Here is a 22,609-nt window from a genome sequence, read left to right as displayed (position 1 = left end):
CATCTTGTCTGCGGACACGCTGAGCGAGCCGCCCGTGGCTGGCAGAGCTGCGGGGGGGTGGGGGGTGGAGGGGTGGGTGGGGGGGAGACACACGGAGAGAAAACAGCGACGGTCAAGCGCACGCACACGGAGCACCGCCACTCGCACAAAGACAAAGGTCCCGTGCAGCCTTCACTAATTGGAGGGGCGAGTGCCGTCAGCGAGCGGCACCTACGAAGGCTGCCGGCGCCGTGGCGCACGAGGGGGGGGCGGGTGGCCAGCACCACGCCCGGCCGCCTTTGTCTCTCCCCCAGTGCTAGCGATGTTCACTACACACCGCACCGGGTACTCGTTTGAGGCCGAGTCGACCTAGGGGAGGGCCCAGGACCGGCTGGGTGGGTGGCTGGGTGGGTGGCTGGGTGGCTGGGTGGGTGGCTGGGTGGTGGGTGGCTGGTGGGTGGCTAAGTGGGTGGCTGGGTGGCTGGGTGGGTGGGTGGCTGGGTGTGGCTGGGTGGGTGGCTGGTGGTGGGTGCTGGGTGGGTGGCTGGGTGGTGGTGTGCTGGTGGGTGGGCTGGGTGGGTGGCTGGTGGGTGGGTGGCTGGGTGGGTGGCTGAGTGGTGGGTGGCTGGGTGGGTGGCTGGGTGGGTGGCTGGGTGGGTGGCTGGGTGAGTCGCGAAATGAAGAAACTCACTCGAGAGTTTGTCCGTGAGGCCGAGTCCCAGCTCGTCCAGCACCTGGCTGACGATGGCATCACTGCATGCACACACACACAGACAACACACACACACCAGACACACGCGGAGACAGACACACACACACGCACACACACACACAGACACACACGCACATAGACACACACGTACACACAAAGATAAAATCCCCCTGTAGCCTTAACAGACTGTAGGGGCAAGTGCTGTTAGCGAGCACCTATGAAGGCCGGAACGGTACACGAGGGGGTGGGTGGCCAGCACCACGCCCGACCGCCTTTGTCTCCCCAGTGGCGATGTTTACACACCGCACCAGGTACTCATTTAAGGCTGAGTCGACATAGGTGAGGCCCAGGAACGGTTTCAGATAATCGTCAACGGTGGTGGCCGTGAGGTGTACAGTCTGAAAGTACCCACGTGGCAAATTTCCAGTGTGTTGCATGTCGGGAAGTACGCTAAACATTTTGAACAGACACACACATACACACAACTTTGCCTTTGATAATTGTTTTTTACCCTTCTATCTGGCAACAAAACTGACACCTTTTTACAAGGAGTCATGTTTGCATAGACTGCAATACCTGCAGTCATAATGCAAACAAAAAACATAACTCTGATAATGTGTGTGCACTGTCCTTGAAGTTGATTGGTCCACACCCGAGACAGCTTTCCTTAGAGCCTAGTCTCACATGGTGTTGGACCAGATGACGCCAAAAGGCGCACAACTCAAAGACAATGCACCGTCAGAGTATGAGAGCTCGCGACTCCCCCCATCACCTCTCCTCCTCCTCCTCGTCGCCCTCATCGCCCACGGCGTCGTCGATGGCGTCGTTCATCACCTCCTCCTTCACGTCCGTGATCTCCGACTGCTCCTCAAACTCCATCATGATCTTGTGGACCTGCGGCAGCGTGAGCTGGGCGGGGTGCGACACGCGCGCTGGCGGAGACGAGTCATCGGTCGTGTAGTGTATAGTAGTGTATAGTGTAGTGTATAGTGTAGTGTATAGTGTAGTGTATAGTGTAGTGTATAGTATAGTGTATAGTAGTGTATAGTGTAGTGTATAGTGTAGTGTATAGTGTAGTGTATAGTATAGTGTAGTGTGTAGTGTATAGTGTAGTGTGTAGTGTAGTGTATAGTGTAGTGTATAGTAGTGTAGTGTATAGTGTAGTGTATAGTAGTGTAGTGTATAGTAGTGTAGTGTATAGTGTAGTGTATAGTAGTGTAGTGTATAGTAGTGTAGTGTATAGTAGTGTAGTGTATAGTGTAGTGTATAGTGTAGTGTATAGTGTAGTGTATAGTAGTGTAGTGTATAGTGTAGTGTAGTGCCTCCATAGAGCCCAGTGTGTTCACTTACCCACCATTCCCCTGTTAATGACGGGCTGTTGTCAATGGAGTAAATATTAATGAATGCATCGGTAAACCCCGTTTCTTTTAACACGATGTGTTTATAATGTTGTCAGTATCTTTATGAATTAATATGTTCATTGTTTAAATGTTATAAAGAACTTCTTTTGAAGGGTAACTTTCAATGCCATCGGAACGAATTAAGCCTTTTCGCTTAACCACCAGTTTCACGGAACCAATCACCAACGTGAAGAAGAGAGATTTCACTGTAACAATTGTAACCCAAGTTCAATATTCAAACATAAATAACCATCTTCTTGGTTCTTTCGGTAAAGTCATCACGTAGAATGGAAATAATGAAATAATAAAAATTAAACATAATAAAATACAATTCTCACGACGTTTCGGCCACAACGCAAGCAGCTGTCCTCAGGTGAAGACCAGGTCTGTCAGAAAGACAGCGTCTAAATGAAACACCACCAAGCTTGGCAGCGTATATTTAAGCTGCTGGGTTGGAGGGGGAAGAGCGCCTTGACAAAGGAATTTGCATATCAAGAGGAATTTAGCATATTTAAGATACAATGTTGAAGAATGGCAGTCGAAGAAGCGTCGATGACATTTTTTAAGTTTTGAAATCCCATCGACGATACTCGTGCCATTTTTGAGTTGCTCCTGTTTGTGTAACGTATCGCTGACCAAATTCTTTTCCGGAAGTACATTTTCAGAGCCAACGAAACGCCCGGAAGATCGCGGTGGTGTTGACGGTGGTCACCCATTAAATTACCAACCAGGCCCAAAAACCCTGCTTAGCTTCCAGACAGCCAATGAGGTGCGGGCGCATGCCGCAGTGATTTGCTCGCAGGCGTACAGTCGGCATTTCTTCTTCAACGCATTTATTGTTTCTGCTTCCATTGTCCACACTTTGAGTTGTTCCGTGTTACTTTGGTGACCCGGGTGATCACACGCGCAAAATTCTCGTCTCTGGAGTTGGTAAGACAAAGGCGATCAAGCGCGATTCTAGCGCTCGCAAAGCTCCGTGCGTGTGCGTGCGAGGCAGCGGGGCCCAGCACACCTACCTGCTGGTTCATGGCGGCCATGGCCCTGGTGACGCCCTTCATGGCCTGGGCCATCGCGCCGTTGGACTTGAGCGTGTGCATCTTGAAGGACACGGCCTGGATGTTGGCTCGCATCACCATGAACTTCTTGATGTGGCGACGCGTGCGCACCAGGTCCTTGGCCATGATCTTGACGGCGTCCTGCCGCGGGCGAGGGTCAGGGCGGTGGGCTCAGGGCGATGGGGTCAACGGAGCGATAAGAAACGCGACAAGGGAGATGGACACGGGCGATAGAGACGGAGAGAAGGCGAAAGACACAGGCAGGAATAACGAGACACACAGAAACAGCGAGAGAGAGAGATCCACACACGAAGAAAGTAAAAAACAGAGACCAAGCCATGGAGAGACAAACACAAAAACAGAAAGATCCACACACGAAGGCCACAAGACACACAGAGAGACAGAGCTGAGACAAAAATAGAGACACAGAGAGATATGGGGAAAGAGGCACGTACAGAGAGAGAGTGTGTCTGTCACATGGAGTTGGGCACATTCCATTCCCAAACTCAAAGTTGCCGACCCTTACCCGCCTCCTCCTCCACCCTGCAACGTGTCCCACCCATCACCCTGCACACGTGTCCCACCCATCACCCTGCACACGTGTCCCACCCATCACCGTGCACACGTGTCCCCACCCATCACCCTGCACACGTGTCCCACCCACTCACCGTGCACACGGGTCCCACCCATCACCCTGCACACTGTCCCACCCATCACCACGGCCCCTGCACACGTGTCCACCCATCACCCTGCACACGTGTCCCACCCATCACCCTGCACACGTGTCCCCACCCATCACCCTGCACACGTGTCCCACCCATCACCCTGCACACGTGTCCCCACCCATCACCCTGCACACGTGTCCCACCCATCACCCTGCACACGTGTCCCACCCATCACCCTGCACACGTGTCCCACCCATCACCCCTGCACACGTGTCCCACCCATCACCCTGCACACGTGTCCCACCCATCACCCTGCACACGTGTCCCACCCATCACCCTGCACACGTGTCCCACCCATCACCCTGCACACGTGTCCCACCCATCACCCTGCACACGTGTCCCACCCATCACCCTGCACACGTGTCCCACCCATCACCCGCACACGTGTCCCACCCATCACCCTGCACACGTGTCCCACCCTCACCCTGCACACGTGTCCCACCCATCACCCTGCACACGTGTCCCACCCATCACCCTGCACACGTGTCCCACCCATCACCCTGCACACGTGTCCCACCATCACCCTGCACACGTGTCCCAACCCATCACCCTGCACACGTGTCCCACCCATCACCCTGCACACGTGTCCCCCCATCACCCTGCACACGTGTCCCACCCATCACCCTGCACACGTGTCCCACCCATCACCCTGCACACGTGTCCCACACCATCACCACCTCCGCTAATCCGACTCCACCCACAGCGCTTTCCTCCCACTGCCACGTAGCTTAGCGAGGGCCCATCAAACTATATACCCGTGCTCCCTCACCATGTGGCCGGCTTTGGCCATCTTCTTGATCTCAGCGACGATCTTCTTCTCCTGCGTCTGCAGCGTCTGTCTCTCGCGCTCCAGGTCTCTCATGGCGCGCGCGAGGGCTCGCTGGTTCCGCCGCACCATCTGCTCCGGAGTCTTTCTCTTTCCACACAGGCAGTCCATGGCTGGCTGCGACTCTGCAGAAACAGCGACGACGCCACAAGGCGCAGTTCAACGACGACGACCACCACGTGGTGGTGACGCGCGCCTGTCACCCGGCAGCGCTGTGACGAGCGCGGGGCTTGGCCTGGTCGCACACATGTCGTGAGAGTCTCGTCGCTTGGACGCCGAGGTGCCGTGCCCTGCACGGCCAGGAGAGGGCGCTAGAGCGAGCGTGGACTCCTGACAGTGTCCGTGTGTGTGAGTGAGTGTGTGAGTGTAGTCCGGCAAAACAACCTCCTACCTCCTCGCGGTGCCGGACGGGCAACACTGTCGTGGGCAGTGCTGTGGGGGGAGGGCCAATGCCCATTGGCCTCTCCCCTCATGGCGTCTGTGACCACCACAGTGGCTAAACGGGGGCTCTGGACGGGTGTGAGGGGCTGGTAACCCCTCCACCTTCAATTCATTACCACTAAACCACGAATTAAACATAAACCTGTAACAAATAAGCTTGTGCCGGAGGCCCCGGGGGGTCAGGCTTTTATGACGTCTCCTGGCCAAACCCCATTTGGCGGAGCCAGGAGATTGAATTTTCACCCTCGGGGCTCCTCCAGAAACAACAAAAAACCATTGCGGATGGCCACGTGGAATGTTCGAACGCTCACTGCGGAGGAGAGGCTGCCACTCCTCTGTCGGGAGCTGGACCGGTACCGCCTGGATCTCTGTGGCATTCAGGAGGTCCGGTGGACCGGTTCTGGCTCCTGCCACCATGAGGGGTGGACAGTCCTCTACTCGGGGCAGGAGACTGCCAAACAACAGGGTGTGGCTCTTCTTCTGAACAAAAGAATGAAGGGGGCGTGGGAGCGTGGCGGTGAGGTGTGGGAAGCTGTAAGCCCCAGGATACTTTGGGCTCGCCTTCCCATCAACCAGAGGCGAGGAGTGGTGGTCGTGGTTACTTATGCCCCCACCGAAGACGAACATCCGTGGAGGGATGCAAGCAAAGCCGATGAGTCAGACGCTTTCTATGACCTCCTGTCACAGGTGCTGGCTAAAGTGGCCACTCGGGACAGAGTCATCTTGTTGGGTGACTTCAATGCCCGAGTTGGTCATGATGCTGACACCTGGTCTGGAGTGATTGGAAGGCATGGGCCAGATCAGCTCAATAATAACGGTAGGAGGCTGCTAGATTTTTGTGCAGCCCATGGGCTTGTAATTACCAACACGCTCTTCCGGCATCGGCGCATCCACACAACATCATGGATACATGCCGGGTCCAAGCAAGAACATCTGCTGGACTACATAGTGACGGACCAGCGGATGCGAACCCATGTCCTTGACACCAGGACCTACCGTGGAGCTGATCTGTCCTCTGACCATCGACTAGTCATCTGTAAGATGCGCCTGCCTTTCTTCCACTCTGGTGGTGGGTGTACACCCAGGATCCCATTCCAACCAAAAGTGGCCTGGTCTCAGTTAGCTGATGAAAGTTGCAAGCGAGAATTTCATCATCGCTTGCAGCTGGGGTTGGCATCGTCCCCCACTCCACCTGATGTCGAGGGTAAATGGGCGAGGTTTAGGACTGTGACTCATGCAGCTGCAATGGCTGCTTTGGGTACGCGGTCCAGACCTCCCCAGAAACCCTGGCTGACAGAGGAGGTGTTCAGGTTAATTGAGAAAAAGCGACAGGCTCACTCTCATCGCCTACAGCATCCCACGTCAGAGAATGAGGAGGTTTACCGCAGCCTTCGCTCGGAAGTTCGGAGAGCCGTAAGGCGTTGTAAGGATGGGTGGTGGTCGCGGGTTGCTGAGGAGATGGAGTCTGCCTCAGTGGCCCGTGATCACAAATCACTATTTAACTCCATCAAAAAAGTAACCTGCAGCGCCACACCTATTACCATCATTAGAGGAAAAAACGGTGATCCAATCTCCGACCCCCAGGAACAGGTTTGCAGATTTGCTGAGCATTTCTGTGAGGTCCTGGGGGAGGGAAATTCTCTCAACCAGGAAAACATCATGGCACAAAGTGGGGATAACCCTGCTGAGGCTGCGGTGCCTCAAATATTGGAAGAGGTCACCCCCTGTGAGTGGCTGGCTGAGGTTCCAGCTGTTGAGGAAGTACTGAGGGCGATCCGGAGTCTGAGACCAGGGAAGGCACCGGGCAGAGATGATCTCCCAAGCGAAATGCTGAGGGAGGGTGGCGTTTGTGCACAGACTGCCCTATATGACATCATAACAACAGTCTGGACCACTGGACGGGTTCCGCAGGACTGGAAGGATGCCCTGGTGGTCCCCCTCTTTAAGAAGGGGGACCGCACAGACTGTAACAACTACAGGGGCATCTCACTCCTCAGTGTGCCGGGTAAGGTCCTGGCAAGGATTATTCAACATCGCCTTGCTAGGCACGCTGAGGAGGGGCTTGCGGAGCCCCAATGCGGTTTCAGGAAAGGGCGGTCCTGCACAGATGCCATATTTTCTGTCCGTCTGCTACAGCAGAGGTGTAGGGAATTCCAAAAAGACCTACATCTCTGCTTTATTGACCTGGTCAAGGCCTATGATACCATCAGTAGGACTGGACTCTGGGTTATTCTTCGTGCTTTCGGAGTCCCTGACCCTCTGCTCACGATCATTAAGGACCTTCATGATGGTGAGCGGGCCCGGGTAAAACTACGCGGCCGGGAGTCGGAGCCTTTCCCTGTACACCTTGGGGTGCGACAGGGATGTCCTCTGGCTCCCACATTATTTAACATCTATTTTGACCGCGTAGTTCGTGAAGCCTTCAATAGCTGTACCGGGGGAATTTCCGTTTGGTACAGATATAATGGGAGGCTGATCGACGCCCGGGTGCGATCAAGGGATGGCTCCCTATTGGTCAACCACGTTATGTATGCCGATGATTTGGTAATAGCTGCTCATTCAGAAGAGGAGTTGGAGGCGCTGCTGATGAGACTGGAGCGTGCCACTAAGAGGTGGGGCCTTACCATCAGCCCCACCAAAACCAAGCACCTGCCTGGGTATTTTGTACCATCGGACACTCCACCCCCACAACTCCCAATTGGTGATGGGGCAGTTGTGGAGAGAGTGGAGAGTTTCCCATACCTGGGCAGTGTGCTTATGACCGGCTCCAGTCTATCAGCAGAGGTCTCACTCCGAATCAGTCGAGCGGCAATATCTTTTCATCGGTTGCGTAACGCTGTGTGGAAGCTACCTGGTCTGTCGCTCAGGTCTTCTCGGCCACGGTCATTCCCTCCCTTCTCTACGCTTGCGAGACGTGGACCCCCCTGGTGGAGCATCTTCGCCGGTTGGAAACATTTAGGCTGGCCTGCCTACGATCCATCCTGGGTTTAACCAGGCTGGATTGTGTGAGGAGCTCACAAATCCTTGAAAGATCTGGGCAAGGTCCCATCAGTGAGCTCCTCCGGCAGGCAAGGCTGCGTTGGCTGGGTCATGTAGCCCGCATGCCCAGCCACCGCATGCCTAAACAGCTTTTGTTCGGCCGGATCGAGGGGGCTAGACGGGCGCGGCACGGGCTGGAGAAGAGATGGAGTGATGTGGTACAGGAGGACGTGGAGCTGAGTGGACTTGCCGATGACTGGTACCAGCGGTGTCAAGATCGGCCTCAGTGGAGGAGGCTCGTGAAGGACGCTACTGGGCAGTTGGAGGCAGTCGCCCTCCAACAACAACGGAGGGCGGAGGAGCGACGCTCACAACAACGAGCGGAGCGCCGGGTGGCTAAAGCACAGCAAGTTGGCACAGTAGGGGGCACAGGTGGTGCATCAGCCAGTCATCTCGGTCATCTCGGTCAGTCGACCAGTGGCACCTGGGTCTGCCCCGTGACCTCCTGCCAGCGGGCTTTCGACACTTCACGTGGCCTCAAGGTGCACTTGGCCTGGCACAAGCATCGTGGTGACGTCACCGCCACTTAGTGGCGAATGGCGGTTGTTGTTGTTGTTGAGTGTGTGTGTCTGTGTGAGTGTCCGTGTGTGTGGTGTAGATCGGTGACCCCCCCCCCCCTCGCACCACTCCCAAATGTAAACGCTCGTGACGGTGTGCAGAGCGTGGGTTCGAATCCCGATCCTGACGCCCGTAGAGTTGGAGTTTGTCAGCTCTCCCCACCACCACCACCCCCCACCACCCCCACCACCACCCCCACCACAACCCCCCCCACCACCACCCCCCCCCCACCACCCTCACCACAACCCTCACCACCCCCCCCACCACCACCCCCACCACAACCCACACCACCCCCACCACAACCCTCACCACCCCCACCACAATTCACACCACCCCCACCACAACCCACACCACAACCCCCACCACCCCCACCACCACAACCCCCACCACAATCCTCACCACAACCCCCACCACCCCCACCCCACCACCCACCAGAGGTGGGACAAAGTCATTGTTATGCAAGTCCAAGTCGAGTCTGAAGTCATCAAATTCATGACTCGAGTCTGACTCGAGTCCAAGTCACATGACTCGAGTCCACGCCTCTGCCACCCACCCCCACCACCCCCCCCCCACCACCCCCCCACCCCCACCACCACCCCCCCACCACCACCCCCACCACAACCCCCACCACAACCCTCACCACAACCCCCACCCCCCACCACCACCCCCACCACAACCCCCCCACCACAACCCCCACCACCACCACCCCGCGTCAAGATGACAACAACAACAAGCAGCAACGTTTAGACAAAACATAAACCACAACAAGTCGTCTTGTGAGCCATGTAAGCGCGTAACAACGACTGCTTCGTCACTCAAAGCTGCTCTAGAGGAGTTGTACACCCCGAGCTGTCGCTGCTGTTCAGTGGCCTCAAATACAACGTGTCGCTCCGGATGATCGCTACAAAGTGTGGCCTGTCTTCTTGGTTCTTTCGGTAAAGTCACGTAGAAGGGAAGCAATACAATAATAAAAATAAAACATCGTAAAATAATTCTCACGACGTTTCGGCCACAACGCAAGCAGCCGTCCTCAGGTGAAACCAGGTCTGTCGGGGAGACAGAGTCTGTGTGCTGATTCATTCAGACGCTGTCTCCCCGACAGACCTGGTTTTCACCTGAGGACGGCTGCTTGCGTTGTGGCCGAAACGTCGTGAGAATAATTGTATTATGTTTTATTTTTATTATTTTACTATTTCCCTTCTACGTGACTTTTCCGAAAGAACCAAGAAGATGAATCCCTGCAGTCACGAAAGCTTTAAATCGAAGTATGACCTGTGTTTTGATTTAGTGCGCTGATCTTAAAGGTGCGTTGAGAAATTATAATTCTGCGACTGATGCTCCTGCTGCTGCTGCTGTAGTGGAGAGACTCGTGCAGCAGCAGCAGCTGTGGCTGCAGGGTTCTGCTGGTACGTGTTGTTTATGAAGTTTATTGTGAAAACTCCGTCACAGTTCCTATGATCACTGTTTCATTGCTTGCATGGCTTTATTTTGGTGATTTAAAAAAGTGTATTGGTTTGGCCATGTTTGTTTGTTTGTTGTAGTACAGAGTTAGACTGATGGCCTTAATCTAAGTTGTCTTGTGGTTGATGTTGTTGTTTGACTTGCATCCCACTGGGATGTTTGCACACAGTGTTGGTGTACACGGTGCTTTCTCTGCAATATTTTGCTGTCTTTTCTTGGATTTTCTGTTTGCTCTTAGTCACATATTCACTTTAAGATGTTTTCTTGTTCATGTTTTGTTTTTTGTTTGTTGCGGTTGCACCCGATTCAAGAGCCGAATGGCTCACAGGGCTACACCTAGTACTTGAACTTGAACCTCACCACTCACCCCCCACCACTCACCTCGTCACTCACCACTCACCTCACCACTCATCCCACCACTCACCTCGTCACTCACCCCACTCACCTCACCACTCATCCCACCCCTCACCACTCTCCTCACCACTTACCACTCTCCTCACCACTCATCCCACCACTCACCTCGTCACTCACCCCACTCACCTCACCACTCATCCCACAACTCACCACTCTCCTCACCACTCACCACTCACCTCACCACTCATCCCACCACTCACCTCGTCACTCACCCCACTCACCTCACCACTCATCCCACCACTCACCACTCTCCTCACCACTCACCACTCAACTCACCACTCACTCACCACTCACCTCACCACTCACCCCCCACCACTCACCACTCTCCTCACCACTCACCACTCAACTCACCACTCACTCACCACTCACCTCACCACTCACCTCACCACTCACCCCCCACCACTCACCACTCTCCTCACCACTCACCACTCAACTCACCACTCACTCACCACTCACCTCACCACTCACCTCACCACTCACCCCCCACCACTCACCACTCACCTCACCACTCACCACTCAACTCACCACTCACTCACCACTCACCTCACCACTCACCATTCTCCTCACCACTCACCACTCAACTCACCACTCACTCACCACTCACCTCACCACTCACCCCTCCACTCACCACTCACCTCACCACTCATCCCACCACTCACCTCGTCACTCACCACTCACTCACCACTCTCCTCACCACTCATCCCACTCACCTCACCACTCATCCCACCACTCACCTCGTCACTCACCACTCACTCACCACTCTCCTCACCACTCATCCCACTCACCTCACCACTCATCCCACCACTCACCTCGTCACTCACCACTCATCCCACTCACCTCACCTCGTCACTCACCACATCTCACCACTCACCTCACCACTCATCCCACCACTCACTCACCACTCTCCTCACCACTCATCCCACCACTCACCTCGTCACTCACCCCTCACCTCACCCCTCACCACTCATCCCACCACTCACTCACCTCACCACTCATCCCACTCTCCTCACCACTCATCCCATCACTCACCTCGTCACTCACCACTCATCCCACTCACCTCACCACTCATCCCACCATTCACCTCGTCACTCACCACACCTCACCACTCATCCCACCACTCACCACTCTCCTCACCACTCACCCCACCCCTCATCCCACCACTCACCTCGTCACTCACCCCTCACCTCACCGCTCTCCTCACCACTCACCTCGTCACTCACCACACCTCACCACTCACCTCACCACTCATCCCACCACTCACCCACCACTCTCCTCATCACTCATCCCACCACTCACCTCGTTACTCACCCCTCACCTCACCACTCACCACTCTCCTCACCACTCATCCCACTCTCCTCACCACTCACCTCACCACTCATCCCACCATTCACCTCGTCACTCACCACTCATCCCACCACTCGCCTCGTCACTCACCCCTCACCTCACCACTCATCCCACCACTCACTCACCACTCTCCTCACCACTCATCCCACTCACCTCACCACTCATCCCACCACTCACCTCGTCACTCACCACTCATCCCACTCACCTCACCTCGTCACTCACCACATCTCACCACTCACCTCACCACTCATCCCACCACTCACTCACCACTCTCCTCACCACTCATCCCACCACTCACCTCGTCACTCACCCCTCACCTCACCCCTCACCACTCATCCCACCACTCACTCACCTCACCACTCATCCCACTCTCCTCACCACTCATCCCATCACTCACCTCGTCACTCCCCACTCATCCCACTCACCTCACCACTCATCCCACCATTCACCTCGTCACTCACCACACCTCACCACTCATCCCACCACTCACCACTCTCCTCACCACTCATCCCACCCCTCATCCCACCACTCACCTCGTCACTCACCCCTCACCTCACCGCTCTCCTCACCACTCACCTCGTCACTCACCACACCTCACCACTCACCTCACCACTCATCCCACCACTCACCCACCACTCTCCTCATCACTCATCCCACCACTCACCTCGTTACTCACCCCTCACCTCACCACTCACCACTCTCCTCACCACTCATCCCACTCTCCTCACCACTCACCTCACCACTCATCCCACCATTCACCTCGTCACTCACCACTCATCCCACCACTCGCCTCGTCACTCACCCCTCACCTCACCACTCATCCCACCACTCACTCACCACTCTCCTCACCACTCATCCCACCACTCACCTTGTCACTTCTGCTGCTTCGACATTTTTACAACTCCTAGGAGGTGACGTCATCACACCCACAGTGCCATGGGTTGTACTGTTGTGCCAGGCTAGGTACATGAGGAGGTCACATGACAGACCCAGCAGGTGCCATGGGTTGACTGCTGTGCCAGGCTAGGTGCATAAGGTCACGTGACAGACCCTGCAGGTGCCATGGGTTGTCTGCTGTGCCAGGCTAGGTGCATGAGGACGTCACGGGACAGACCCTGCAGGTGCCATGGGTTGACTGCTGTGCCAGGCTAGGTGCATGAGGAGGTCACGTGACAGACCCAGCAGGTGCCATGGGTTGTACTGCTGTGCCAGGCTAGGTGCATGAGGTGGTCACGGGACAGACCCTGCAGGTGCCATGGGTTGACTGCTGTGAGAGAGGTGGAGGTGGTGTTTTGTGAATGGGTGAGAGAGAGAGAGGTAGGGGGGAAGTGAGTAGGTGAGTGGGTGAGTGAGTGGGTGAGTGGGTGACTGAGTGAGTGGGTGAGTGAGTGGGTGAGTGAGTGGGTGAGTGGGTGGGTGAGTGGGTGAATGGGTGAGTGAGTGGGTGAGGTGAGTGGGTGAGTTAATGAGTGTATGAGTGACATCACATATACAAAAGATTGCTTACATTTGTATTATTTTATTTCCATGATAGAATATAGACTTGTCATCAGTGTACAAGTTTAAAAGTCGATACGACATTGGGACGTGGGTTAAAATTGAGTTACATGATTTGAGCATGCAACAGACAGAGTTAGTGAATAAAAAGCGTGTAAAAATATAAAAATGCATTATAATATTATAAGAGGCCGGAACTCATTTCACCATGGCCATTATCATTTTACCTGAGCATCTTCATGTCCATACCTTCGGATAATTAATAAAAATGTATGTGTTTGTGCCAAATGCAGTGTTGCATAGAGAGAGACACACACATAGACACACAGAGACACACACACACACACACAGAGAGAGACACACACAGAGAGAGACATACACATAGACACACAGATAGACACAGAGAGAGACACACACATAGACACACAGAGAGACACACGCACACACAGACACACAGAGAGACACACACATAGACACAGAGAGACACACACACACATAGACTGCAGGCGGGACTCGAAATTCAATAAATCTACGAGCAAACTTGGAAAGCGGTTGCGAGTAGCAGCAACATCATCAACACCAGCGAACATCACCACACGCCTCGCCAAATAGAAGCTGTTCCAGCCATTACATTAGGGGCGAGTGAATTAAACGTTTGACCAAATATAACGGGCTCATTTTTAAATGGATAATCTTCTATGGCCCGAGGAATGATGTTATAGAAATATCCAAATGGCCGATGTCAGAAGAAAAGTTTCCCACCCGTGTTCAAGACGAATGAATGAGCGCCGCTGTTACAATGGCAACACTGTCGTCACGGGGACATGGCCTGTGTGAGTGCACATTGTGTGTGCTCACTACCAGGGCACTCACCGTGACAGCGTTGTCTCTGAGACACACAATCACCAGTTCAATCACACCGTGTGCGCTTATGTCGCTGTGTCTGTCTCCATGTCTGTGTTTGTACCCTTCTACCCTCCTACTCACCCGCCCACTCACTCACTCACTCACCCACTCAATCACCCACTCACTCACCCACCCACCCACCCCCTCACCCTCTCAATTGCCCATCCACTCCCTAACTCACCCACCCACTCACCCACCCACCCACTCACTCACCCACTCACTCACCCACTCACTCACTCACCCACTCACCCACCCACTCACCCACCCACCCACCCACTCACTCACTCACTCACCCACTCACCCACCCACTCACTCACTCACTCACCCACACATCCACCCACTCACTCAACCAGTCATATGCGTCGCACTGCACCCATTCCAGCGTCTTGGCCTGCGGCCGCAGGCAGCAGCGCGCGGCGCAAGCCTCCTCGCCCCCCAGCGCGTCAGCCACGAAGACCACCTCCCCCTCGTCGCCCCCCAGCGCGTCAGCCACGAAGACCACCTCCCCCTCCTCCTCACTCTCCTCCTCCTCGTCTTCCGTCGCGCCTCCACCGCCGAGGCCCCTCGCCGTGCTCCACGACGAACTGCGCCCTTCGCACGCGACCGCATCCTTCGACGCGCTTGTCACGGCGCCCTTCGCCGCCGCTCCGCTGCCGCCGGGGCTCCCGACGTCCGCCCCTGCGGCGGCCTTCTTTGAGGCCGCCGGGCTCTTTGCCGCCGCGAGCGACGGTGGGGCCAGGTTGGAGAAGGCCGGGCGCCAGCTGAAGAATGCGGAGCGCGAGCAGGCGACTGACGTGGGGATCCTGACGAGAGACGCCGGCGTCTTGAGGGACCAACTTTGGGTCCCGGCGAGCGACGCCGCCGGAGATGGCGCTGGAGATGGCGGCGCTGGAGAGGAGGTCCTTCTGGGGCGGCCGCACGGCCTCCTGGGATGTCAGTCGCACGGTGCAGAGGGCAAGCGAGTGAGTGGGTGGGTGAGTGGGTGAGTGGGTGGGTGAGTGGGTGGGTGAGTGGGTGAGTGAGTGAGTGGGTGGGTGAGTGAGTGAGTGGGTGAGTGAGTGGGTGAGTGAGTGGATGAATGGAGTGAGTGGGTGGGTGAGTGAGTGAGTGAGTGGGTGGGTGGGTGAGTGAGTGAGTGGGTGAGTGGGTGAGTGAGTGAGTGGGTGAGTGAGTGGGTGAGTGAGTAAGTGAGTGAGTGGGTGAGTGAGTGAGTGAGTGGGTGAGTGGGTGGGTGAGTGGGTGAGTGGGTGAGTGAGTGGGTGAGTGAGTGGGTGGGTGAGTGAGTGAGTGGGTGGGTGAGTGGGTGAGTGGGTGGGTGAGTGAGTGGGTGGGTGAGTGAGTGAGTGGGTGAATGAGTGGGTGAGTGAGTGGATGAGTGAGTGAGTGGGTGAGTGAGTGAGTGGGTGAGTGAGTGAGTAAGTGGGTGAGTGAGTGGGTGAGTGAGTGAGACACAGTGCGACCTACCTGTTCTTCACCACAACGCAAGCAGCCGTCCTCAGGTGAAGAACAGGTCTGTCGGGAAGACAGACGCTGTCTTTCCGACAGACCTGTTCTTCACCTGAGGACGGCTGCTTGCGTTGTGGCCGAAACGTCGTGAGAATTTTATTTTATTATGTTTTATGTTCATTACTTTATTATTTCCCTTCTACGTGACGACTTTACCGAAAGAACAAACAAGATGCGTGTCGGTGGTGACCACGCTGAGTGCCGTGTCACCAGCACGGCCGTGATGACCCCCCCCCACGCTCACCCAGTTCCGGCGGTGCACTGGCAGCTCCCAGAATGCCTCCTGGCGCCTCCACTTCCTCCGCACGCCCCACAAGGTCTCCCCGCGTCCCCCACAATCCCCGCTGAGGAGCGAGACTGATGTCGCGATGGCGGCGGCGGTCGTGATGATCCGTCCGAGAGGAGCCACCGGGTCACCGTGGCTTCTGGGCAACGGAGGTCGCGGTGGGGTCGGCTCGCGGTGACCTCCGCGTCCGGGTCGCGCCCCGCCGCGCGCACCGGCTGGCGCTGCCGCTTGCGGAGGGGCGCCATGAGGGGGTCTGTGCGTGGGGGGGCGGCGGTGGGGAGAGAGGGTTAGAGTCAGGCGAGTGGTGCTGGTGTTGGGGTTACTGGTAGGAAAATGGAGTTGGTGTTTGGGATAGTGACAGTGTTGGTGTTAATGTGTTGTGAGTAGTGATAGTGTTAATGTGTTGTGAGTAGTGATAGTGTTAGTGTTAATGTGTTGTGAGTAGTGATAGTGTTAGTGTTAATGTGTTATGAGTAGTGACAGTGTTAGTGTTAATGTGTTGTGAGTAGTGATAGTGTTAATGTGTTATGAGTAGTGATAGTGTTAATGTGTTGTGAGTAGTGACAGTGTTAGTGTTAATGTGTTGTGAGTAGTGACAGTGTTAGGGGTAATGTTTGAGTAGTGATAGTGACAGTGTTAGTGTTAATGTGTTGTGAGTAGTGATAGTGTTATAGCGGTCGTATTAGGAGATGGTGGTAGTGATAGGAGTGGTGCGAGTGTGACAAGTACTTCTCGTGGTAGTGGTGGTGTTAGTGAAAGGAGTTTTGGGTCGTGTCGTTAATCAGATGGAAGTGTTTGGGTTATGTAAGTGTTGGAGGTCGTGCTAGTGCTCGTGTTTGTATTGGAAGTAGTGCTTGTGTCAGGGCTCCTGTTAGCGCTACATGTTAGTGTCAGAGGCAGTGTTAGTATGAAGGGACTGTGCCAGTCATAGTGATGATGATGATAGCAGTGACACGAGTGGTGTGTGTGTGAGGTAGTCGTAACATTGGTGTTAGCGATAGGAATTAGGAGTCAGTGAGTGGGTTATGTTCGTGTCAGCGCTGGGGGTGGTGTTCCTGTTGCACAATCAGTGCAGCCATCGCGGCGAGCGACAACGCCCCGGCGAATGGCACCGACCGACGCCGTGAACCCACGACCCTCGGCGGTTACCGCTGTGAACCTATCCGGTGAAGCCGCCGCACTCACCGGACTCAGAAGCCGGCCGCCGCCGCCGCCGTTCCGCGCCGGCTGTGTCGGCGGGAGTGGCGCCGCCGGTGCCATGGTAGGAGAGCGAGGACGCCTGCAGCGTGCTGATGCTGCCCATGGAGGTGAGAATGACGCGTGGCGGTAGCGGCGGCGGCGTCACCGGGGCGGGAGGAGTGGTCGGTGCGTAGCGGCGGCCACGGCGACGCGGCGGGTGGCACGACATGGGGATCACTCACCCACTCACTCACCCACTCACTCACCCACTTACTCACTCACTCACCCACTTACTCACTCACTCACTTACTCACGCACTCACTCACCCACTTACTCACTCACTCACGCACTCACTCACTCACCCACCCACTCACTCACACACGGGACACGCACAGACACGGGGGATCATTGACACTTCGTATCTGCGCACGCACAGAGACACGGCACGCACAGAGACACGGCACATGCACAGAGACACGGCACATGCACAGAGACACGGCGATTATTCACACGGATGCCTGCATACAAACCGAGACACGGAAACACAAGCGGAGACACGGCAGAGACACAGGGATGATTCACACTCACGCTCGTACACACAGAGACACGGCACACGCACAGAGACATGGCAGCACCCAGAGACACAAGGATGACTCACACTCACGCTCGTACACACAGAGACACGGGCACAGATGGAGAGATGACTGCTGCAAGGGCTAGACGGATTCATTACGTGATGACGTGTTCGTGACAGATGGTGATTAGGTGGAGATGCCTTCATTCAGCAGTGGATAGCTCATGGCTAAATGTGTTTGTTCCACTTGAAACCACAGCCACCCGGCGCTTCACTTGACTCAATTGGAATCACACACACAGCAGCAGCAGCAATCATCAACCCCGACTGGCTGATTCTCCTCATAGGAGTCAACCTGAACTCTGCATGCATTCACTCACTCACTTAAATCATTCACCCACTCGCTCGTGCAAATGAGACTCCTCCACTATCTGTCTCTCTCGAGAGAGAAGTTGTTTGGTTTAGCCATGTTTGTTTGTTGTAGTACGGAGTTAGACTGATGGCCTTAATCTAAGTTGTCTTGTGGTTGTTGTTGTTTGACTTGCATCCCACTGGGATGTTTGCACAGCGTTGGTGTGTAACGGTGCTGTTTTTTGTTCATGTTTTTGTTTTTTGTTTGTTGCGGTTGCACCCGATTCAAGAGCCGAATGGCTCACAGGGCTACACATAATCAATTAACTTGAACCAGGCTACAATTACATCAACCTGAACTTGCATGTCACTCACCGGGGCCGCGCCTGACCCGTGCCCTCCCAGTTTCGCCAGACCGTGCCTCAAACATAACAACATCACTATGAGATCTCTTTTAACAGTGGCAAAATATAGTAGTAGGTTTTTACCCTTTTAAACTGGTACAAAACTGACACCTTTATTCAAGGCATCATGGACCAATCAACTTCAAGGACAGTGCATATTATCATTATCAGAGTTGCTTCTTTTTGTTTGCTTTTTGACTACTTGTGTTGTGGTTATTGCAAACATGATGCCTTGAATAAAGGTGTCAGTTTTGTACCAGTTTAAAAGGGTAAAAACCTACTACCATAACAACATCAACAACAACATCACCCACCCCACATAGCAATGCAGTCATCGCTGTGTGTGTGCCATGAAGGAGCGTTGCCCGAAACGTCGCCTCTCAACGTCATTTTGTTTACGTGTTGACGTCACGTTGTTGTTGTTGTTGTCAGTGGTCGGATGCATTCGGCTTGCTGGATGAAGGACTCCCCCTACCCCCATGGATGGTGACGATGGTGACGCACGCATACAAAGACAAAGGTCCCCCGTGTAGCCTCTAACAGACTGCAGGGCAAGTGCTGTTAGTAGCAGCAGCTACACACAGACAAAGGTCCCCCAGGTAGCCTCTAACAGACTGCAGGGGCAAGTGCTGTCAGTAGCGAGTAGCAGCAGCTACACAAAGACAAAGGTCCCCCGTGTAGCCTCTGACAGACTGCAGGGGCAAGTGCTGTTAGCACGGCCGCCTTTGTCTCCCCCTGCGGCGATGCTTTCTAACACACACACACACTGCACAAAGTTAACTCGTTTGAGGCCGAGTCGACCTAGGTGATGAGGAGCAGTTGGGAACACGGCTGAACGTTGGGGCACATGGTTTACCTCAGGGTTGTTGTTGTTGTTCCAATCTCCATCAGAAGTTGTTGTCTTACTCGGCACCACTCTCAGGACGCCATCTTCTTTGACATTTGGCGGGAAACGCGGCCCCGCGCGCGCGCCACTTCCTGGTGGGCAACTCGCGCTCCCATTGGTCCACGCGGCGCACGAAGCTCCGCCCACCTCGGCGCCGATTGGTCGACTCGGTGTTGACGGGGAGGGGGTGGGGGGGGTGAGGAAACGAGACGCTGTGATTGGATGAGAGGGTCCCAGGAGGTTCGTGGGGGGGGGGTGTGGGCTGCGTTTAAATAAGAATAAAATAACATCCACCAACAGCGTGGACTTTAAACGTTACAACAAAAATGCACAGTATAATATAACTTACTATACAATATTCTTAGGTTTTTTTTCGGTAAAGTCACGTAGGTAAAAAAATCTAAATTAATAAAAGTAAATTTTATTTTACTTTTATTAATTTACGTGACTTTACCGAAAAAAACCTAAGAATATGAATCCTTGCAGTCACGAAAGCTTCAAATCTAGAATTACTACGCAATGTAGATATTTTTTCAGTCATTAGCGGCAATAGCCCATCCGCGTGCTGTGAGGAAGAGCCAATTGTCCGTTTTTTCTTCAAATAAATGCGGCAGCTGATTGGTTGGAGGGGACCAGGGGGCGTGAACATGTGTAGCCCCGCCCCCTACCCTGAGTGGGCGGAGAACGTATTGAAGCTCCGCCCACTTCACGCTGATTGGTTGGATGGGACCAGGGGGCGTGAACATGTGTCGTCACCCACCCCCCACCACCTTCGTGGGAGGGGAAAATATTGAAGCTTCGCCCACTTCACGCCGATTGGTTGACAAGTCATCGATTGACCCCGCTCCTCGCCGCTGATTGGCTCTCGGTAACATTTAAAATTCCCTATGTAGGCTGGTCAAACTCTAGATCCACTCGGCCAGAAAACCCCATTTCAATTAAGTGTCACGTGACGACGGCCTCTTCAGATTGATAAGTTTTTTTTTCAATTTGCAGTTTCTGATGAAAAAAAATCAGTTTCCTTGTAATTTGTCTGATGATAAAACAAAAGATTCGTAATTAGTGCAGATTAAACATTTGAGTAAATAGTTTAACCCTGCTAAATAACCACCCACTCACTCACCCACTCACTCACTCACTCACCCACTCACTCACCCACTCACCCACCCACTCACCCACCCACTCACCCACTCACCCACTCACTCACCCACTCACTCACCCACTCACTCACCTACTCACTCACCCACTCACCCACCCACTCACTCACCCACTCACTCACCCACCCACTCAGTACACACACAGAGTAGACACACAAAGTACAGACACACAGTACACACACAGAGTACACACACAGTACACACACACAGAGTACACACACAGTACACACACACAGACTACACACACAGAGTACACACACACACAGTACACACACAGACTACACACACAGAGTACACACAGTACACACACACTACACACACTAGCAATCTAAAGCAACGCAGTAAATTCAAAGAAGCAATGTTCTAAAGCCAACAGCCGGTCAACTTTAATCTTCGCCAGACACTTCACCACGGCCAATGCGCCAATATAAATCCCGCAACATTTAATGCTGCCTTGTGAAATACAAACACAACTCAATTAAATTGTCATGTCCATGCTCATTTCAGATTAAGACCGGTCGCACAAAAGCACCCATTTCAGGAGACAATTTAAAGTCCGACTTAACAGACATGTTTTACCTTCACCCATTAGACTAAAGTTCAAAACTTTCTTTAAAATTATAAACGTCTAAAGTGTTCAACCAAACGCGGTGTATACCTTGTGTACACACCATAAACATTGCAAGAATCGCGTATCAATTAACAAAACCCACATGCAGACTTTTTGGTTCTTCCGGTAAAGTCACGTAGAAGGGAAATAATAAAACATTATAAATTACAATTCTCACCACATTTCGGCCACAACGCAAGCAGCCGTTCTCAGGTGAAGAACAGGTCTGTCGGAAAGACAGCGTCTGAATGAAACACCACCAGGTTTGGCAGCGTATATTGCTGTGTATATTGCTGCCAAGCTTGGTGTGTTCATTCAGACGCTGTCTTTCCGACACACCTGTTCTTCACCTGAGGACGGCTGCTTGCGTTGTGGTGAAGAACAGGTCTGTCGGAAAGACAGACGCTGTCTTTCCGACAGACCTGTTCTTCACCTGAGGACGGCTGCTTGCGTTGTGGTGAAGAACAGGTCTGTCGGAAAGACAGACGCTGTCTTTCCGACAGACCTGTTCTTCACCTGAGGACGGCTGCTTGCGTTGTGGCCGAAACGTCGTGAGAATTGTATTTTATTATGTTTTTATTATTTTATTATTTCCCTTCTATGTGACTTTACCGAAAGAACCAAGAAGATGAATCCCTGCAGTCACGAAAGAATCTTTAAATCGAAACCCACATGCAGTCCTTAACGTAACGTTTCTTCAGACCCAACACTATTTTTTTTTTCAAATCAAACAAACCCCCAATATGTGTACGCTCTGGGTGGGAGCTGTGGTTCTCTGCAACCTGCAACAACAACAGCAGCAGCAGCAGCAGTGAGCGGCATTAGCGACGTCAAGAAGCAACACGACAGATCGTGGTCAAACCCCGCAAAGGGCTGGATTGTCACTTGGAGAATTGCCGATTGTGGCCGACATTTCTCCGCGCCATCCAATCTCTAACGTGGGGCACGAGAGCGTTGACAAGCGACTGCCGTTTGAAACAAACTCCTCCACATCTTTGTGTGAGCGCTCGTTGATTTAGAAGAGTTGTTCACGATGTAATACACAAATTGTATCGCACTGGTCAACAAACAAAACAACAACATGTAGTTCTGGCCTGGACTTTTGCAGTTGTTCTGGACTAATTTCAGGGTGCCGATTTCCAAATCTGATCTCAAGATTTGCTCCATCACATCTCATTTTTAAATCCTTTATATTAAGTTTGCTTGCTTGCTTGCGAGCTTGCGTGCTTGCTTGCTTACGACCGTGCAAATCTTTCGGTCGTTTTTTAACCCACTTCCCGTGATCCAATCGAGCTGACA

At 53.8% G+C, this 22,609-nt stretch overlaps 1 protein-coding gene across 1 annotated transcript in view; it reads right to left on the bottom strand.

The window, feature by feature from the left end:
- Positions 1–4,808, bottom strand: part of LOC133361898 (basal cell adhesion molecule-like) — a 27,393-nt gene extending 22,585 nt beyond the window's left edge. The window contains exons 1-5 of the mRNA XM_061580876.1: positions 4,641–4,808; positions 3,108–3,287; positions 1,464–1,600; positions 671–732; positions 13–47 (exon numbers count right to left, since the gene is read on the bottom strand). Coding sequence (XP_061436860.1) covers positions 13–47; positions 671–732; positions 1,464–1,600; positions 3,108–3,287; positions 4,641–4,808 — 582 coding nt within the window. The remainder of the gene's footprint in view (positions 1–12; positions 48–670; positions 733–1,463; positions 1,601–3,107; positions 3,288–4,640) is intronic.
- Between the last annotated feature and the right edge of the window lie 17,801 nt (positions 4,809–22,609).

Source organism: Lethenteron reissneri, unplaced genomic scaffold (genome assembly GCF_015708825.2).
Source record: "Lethenteron reissneri isolate LAM-NWPU_2019-01 unplaced genomic scaffold, ASM1570882v1 scaffold_1278, whole genome shotgun sequence".
In the NCBI taxonomy this organism is placed as follows: domain Eukaryota; kingdom Metazoa; phylum Chordata; class Hyperoartia; order Petromyzontiformes; family Petromyzontidae; genus Lethenteron; species Lethenteron reissneri.
Note: the sequence above shows the minus strand (reverse complement) of the source record. Positions and strands in the feature narration are given on the sequence as shown.